This window comes from Protomyctophum bolini (genome assembly GCF_963924005.1).
Source record: "Protomyctophum bolini genome assembly, chromosome: 7".
Taxonomy (NCBI): domain Eukaryota; kingdom Metazoa; phylum Chordata; class Actinopteri; order Myctophiformes; family Myctophidae; genus Protomyctophum; species Protomyctophum bolini.
The window spans coordinates 16,570,260-16,574,829 of NC_137868.1; the positions used below are offsets into that span (position 1 = coordinate 16,570,260).

Below are 4,570 nucleotides of genomic sequence, written 5' to 3' on the forward strand. Positions count from 1 at the left end.
CAGTAATCCAGTGGTTCTCAACCTTTTCTGACCCCTAGAATAATCATATTTGAATTGTGGCAGTTCTTGATGTCTTTGGCAGTGTCCTGCTAGTCTCATTCTCCTGGCTGATATTTTCTGGCTCACCCTTGATATTCCCTTATACAGAGTCTTGTTAGTAACATGTACACTCTTGCTGATGTTAAGTACTGCACGCAGCATTCTGGTGTAGCACCCGTCAAGAGACTAAGGGTTGGCTTCAGGGTCCAGCATTCACTGCCAGAACAGACTCCAATGTTGCATAGAAGAAGCTGAGTTTGATTTGACGGGGGAGATTGGAGTTCCATACACTGGTCAAGGCCCTCCATGCAAGTGCCTTCCTCACTTTCAGGTCTTGCTCGGTTGAGTTGACCCATGAGCCCCATGTACTTGACTCGGTTCCACAGATAAATATTGTGAAAATATCTACAAATATCTACAAGCTCACAACACCTTGCGTTGCAAGGCATTATGTGCTTGTATATTGCCTATTTCTTATATTATTTGACAATTTGGCCAATGTTTGACCTGGTTTCATATAGTTTTTTTGTTTTTGAGGTATTAAAAAGTCTTAATTAAATTGTCACTTCACTGTCATCAGGAGACCCCCAACAATCATGTTGAGGTTGAGAACCACTGCAGTAACCCAGACATAAAAAGCTTGATCCCTACACTATCCAGGATATGATCCATTAATAGCCATGTATTCCACTGAGTGACATATCCTTCAGCAGCTGTCTGTAAGGCTTGTCTCATGCTACTACGAGCAGCTGTGTGACATTACTTCATTATTATGTCACAACACTATTATGACAATTTTCACATGACATTGTTTCAAATCATCTGTATTTCAAAAGTGAGCTGTACGTAACCGTACTCTAGAGGGTATGCGCGTGCATAAAGTCAGTGGCAAAGTGAGTTTAACATTGTTTAACGTCATTTAATGCAATCGGGTAGGACCTATTCTGTTTGGTAGTACTGTATGGGTTGTTAAGTCCTGAAAGTAGTTTTTTGCCACTCAGTAGGCATTCCCGCATAACTTCCGGTTATGAGGATGATGTGTGAATATTACCAGTAAGAGATCAGGATTATCGCCCCATACAGGCAACCATCATTATGAAAACGACAAAACTTTAATATCATACTTAACGTTCTCCTCTCTCAATCTGTCCAACAGTGATGATGACACCAGAGGAGGATTGTGAACGACAGAGGGATGAAGGGAAGGAGGACAACAGTCTTAAATGACTGCAGGGCTTATTTTTATTTTTTTGTTTTGGTGTTATGGGGGGTCGGGACTGGGGGAGATGATGGATTCATAAGTATTTTGAGTAATGTGGAGTGATTATGGGAAAAGGGGTTTACGTTGGGACGTGGTATGTATGTGTATGTATGTATGTTCATATGTTGTATGTATGTATGTACTGTATGTTTGTGCTGTATGTATGGGCATTAAGAGTGCTGGTTTTGGAACAGGGAGCGGGCCTGTTGGGTGCAGTTTGGCTTTTCATTTCGCCCTATAAAGTACCTTTGCCCAGATGGGTCAACTGCAGCCACACAGGCTGCCTCGGTTTCCAAATCATGCACGCCCTAAAACCCTTACCCTGCGTTCACACGTGCAGCGACAAGAAACGACAACCGTAGTGACCGTCATGGCAGCTAGAGACTCTGAGCAACACAGGAGACAGTGACAGCAGTTGACCCCATAGGTCTTCTCATGGTGACAAAACATTGTGGTTCATGTACTGCATCATATGTTAACCCACATTCAAATAGTGATGAAGGGTTGATTGTGCCATTGCCTGGTTTACTAGTTCTATACATCGGATCTTTATATTGTGATGATTTAGCAAGCAAATTTAAAAAAATCAATTGTGGAAAAACACATTCCAGATATCGTCAGAGTCTCTGGTTAGCTCATAAGAGAAGAGGCTAAAATGTATTAACACTACATCACAGTCAGTCAGCCCATAGGCTAAGTGAAAATTGCCACAGGCAACAATTATGCGGCAGTGTCGCTGCACATGTGAACGCATACTAACCACGGGACATAATTGAATCACTGGAGACGGCATCATTTTCATGACATTGTTTGATTCTAACTCCTCAATCCACCAATCATGTTTCGTCGGTCGACTCCACTGCAGAGTAGCGCTGTACACAATAAGACGTGGCTGACTTCACAGCCAAGCACAGTGGCAGCCTATCTACCCCAAATGAAACGCATAATGCTATTAAGCCACTGTGCTTCTCTGGACAATTGTGTTACTAGTATTTGAATTGAACACGTTTTGTTGGTTCCCTGCAAACAAGTGAAACACTGTAGTGACTGCTCTGCGTTGGAGTCTGCACTTACCCCATTCTCTGCTCTCGTGGCTCTGTTGGAGGTTAAAAAAAACCTATCTCAAATTGGCATGCTGTGTCTACTCAGCTGATTAGCAAGCAGTGATTGTAGTGTGTTGTTCAGTACACCATATTTAATCCCTAAAGGAAATCGTTTTGGCACAATGCTGCTGCAACATCCCAGCTGAGAGAGAGCAAGCCTCTGTTTGCTTTCGTTGCTCTTTTACATCTGTGAATGTTTAGTTTGTTCCCATACTGTAAGCCTGAGTAGGCGTTGCCTTAGCAACAGCATTTTTAATAATGTCAATCCTTTCTGGAGCACTCTACCTTTTTTGTAAATCAAACCAAAAAAATACACAAAAGAGGCAAGCTATTTCAGTTGTACAGTACAGTTTTTTTGTTTTGTTTAGTTTTTCCGCCATTTCCACTAAGTCTGTAGATTATGGTTAATTATGACATTTTCTCCCTGTAAATGCTGTATACTCTGTACCCCCGTCTCTCTCTCTCTCTCCCGATGTGAGGCAGAATTTACGTGATGTGGAACTCAATGCGTGTGATTACTGTGCCGCTAGCCCTGAAAAAAACATACAACAACAACACTTTCTCTCACAGCCTCCCCTTTAAACAAAAGCTAAAGCCGCATTTTGGAAAAGATGTAAAAAAAAAAAAAAAAAAAAACACCTCTCAGACACGGTTCCGCTCAGAGATCCCCAATTACAGGGCGGCTCTCCCTGGGAAATTGGAGTCATCTTGTGAATTGGACGAGGAACGTTTTCCGGCACTCCTGTCTCAAATCACGACCACCTGGTTTGTCTCGTTCCCCACGGTGATCACCAAAATGGAGGCTTTCACATTCACCTGTATAGAGCAGCGGTTCCCAACAGGGAAATCTCGAAAGCGTTCTCGCGTTCCACCCATCCGACTGCTTAATCTGACCACTTAACGCGGCAGCCACGCTGAGTGGTCCGATGGGTGGGCCGTGGTGCGTTGTCAGAGCTGTCAGATGTTTATTTTAAAAGAGGTGTATGAGAAAAAATACCATGTCATTTTTTTTCCACATTATTTTTTATATTATTATATTGTCATTAAAATGGTAGTGTTTTGCCAGTTATTTGGGGGCCCACTTACAAGCGGTGGGCCCTGGCCCATATAGGTTGGGAACCGCTGGTATAGATCAAACCACTGCCACAAGTTTAGCATCAGGTTGATGCATGCAGGACGGAGGGAGGAGATGGGAATTATTATTTTTTTGCTTTTGTTTTTGTTGTAATTACCAAATGCATTGAAGAGTTCTTGGGTGTCTAGTTTCAGTAGTGTCCAACATTTAGGTTTGCGTCTTATTCATCTCGCCATCTCCCTGTTTTTTATTTTATTTGTATTATATTATAATTATATAATACTGTCAGCAACACAGGAAGTTTTGGAGGCGGGTTAGGGTGTCCTTTGACTTGCTTTGAACACTGGAACCAATGGCCTTGATTTGGAAAGAAAAAGGTCTCCTCAAACCACTATCTACTTCCCACAAGGCTCTTTTGTTATTCTGACGTTCGTCTACTGATCTCGCCATAACTTAATGACTGTTTGCAAGCCTGTGACAGAGGGAGGACACAGATAAGTGAACTTTGAACTTGGAGCATCTTTTTGTTTGTTCTATTTGTTTTATATGAAAAAAAAAAAAGAAAGATATAAAGTGTTTCTTGTTTTTCTGTAATTTTTAAAAAAGGGGGATTCTTGTACTTTTTTTGGAAACTACTGATGTGTCTGTTTTGTTTTTCCTGGCTTTTTCCACTGGTTCTATGAGAAAAGAGAAATGTCTTTAAAGTTTATTTAGGATTCTTGTTTTGGAGATATTCAGAGTGCTTCACTTCTCTCGATGTATACTGTATATTTTGTGGTACGCTGTTGTGAGCTCTGTGGCGTGTTGATGTACCTTTTGTTTTTCAAATTTGTAGAATTTATAATGACAAAACCCAAGAAAAAACAACCACACCCCCACAATCTCTGCGTTTTTATTTCCTTTTACTCAGCGAATGTGTTTGCTATTACTCACTTAGAACCTGTAGTTTTGCAGACTACCAACAATTAACAATTAAAACTGGAAGAAGTTGAACTATAGGGCCAGAGCATAGGGAGACGTTTCACTCAGAACCGGTTATTCTGGTTGCCATTTTCCTGCCTACCAGTAAGTAGGCTAGTAGGCTATAGTAGT

At 41.4% G+C, this 4,570-nt stretch overlaps 1 protein-coding gene across 2 annotated transcripts in view; it reads left to right on the top strand.

Moving 5' to 3' along the window:
- bcam (basal cell adhesion molecule (Lutheran blood group)) overlaps positions 1-4,359 on the top strand; it is a 61,327-nt gene extending 56,968 nt beyond the window's left edge. For both annotated transcript variants that reach the window (XM_080767458.1, XM_080767459.1), the window contains one exon: positions 1,196-4,359. In XM_080767458.1, coding sequence (XP_080623584.1) covers positions 1,196-1,198 — 3 coding nt within the window. In that variant the 3' untranslated portion in view covers positions 1,199-4,359. The remainder of the gene's footprint in view (positions 1-1,195) is intronic.
- Positions 4,360-4,570: the final 211 nt, after the last annotated feature.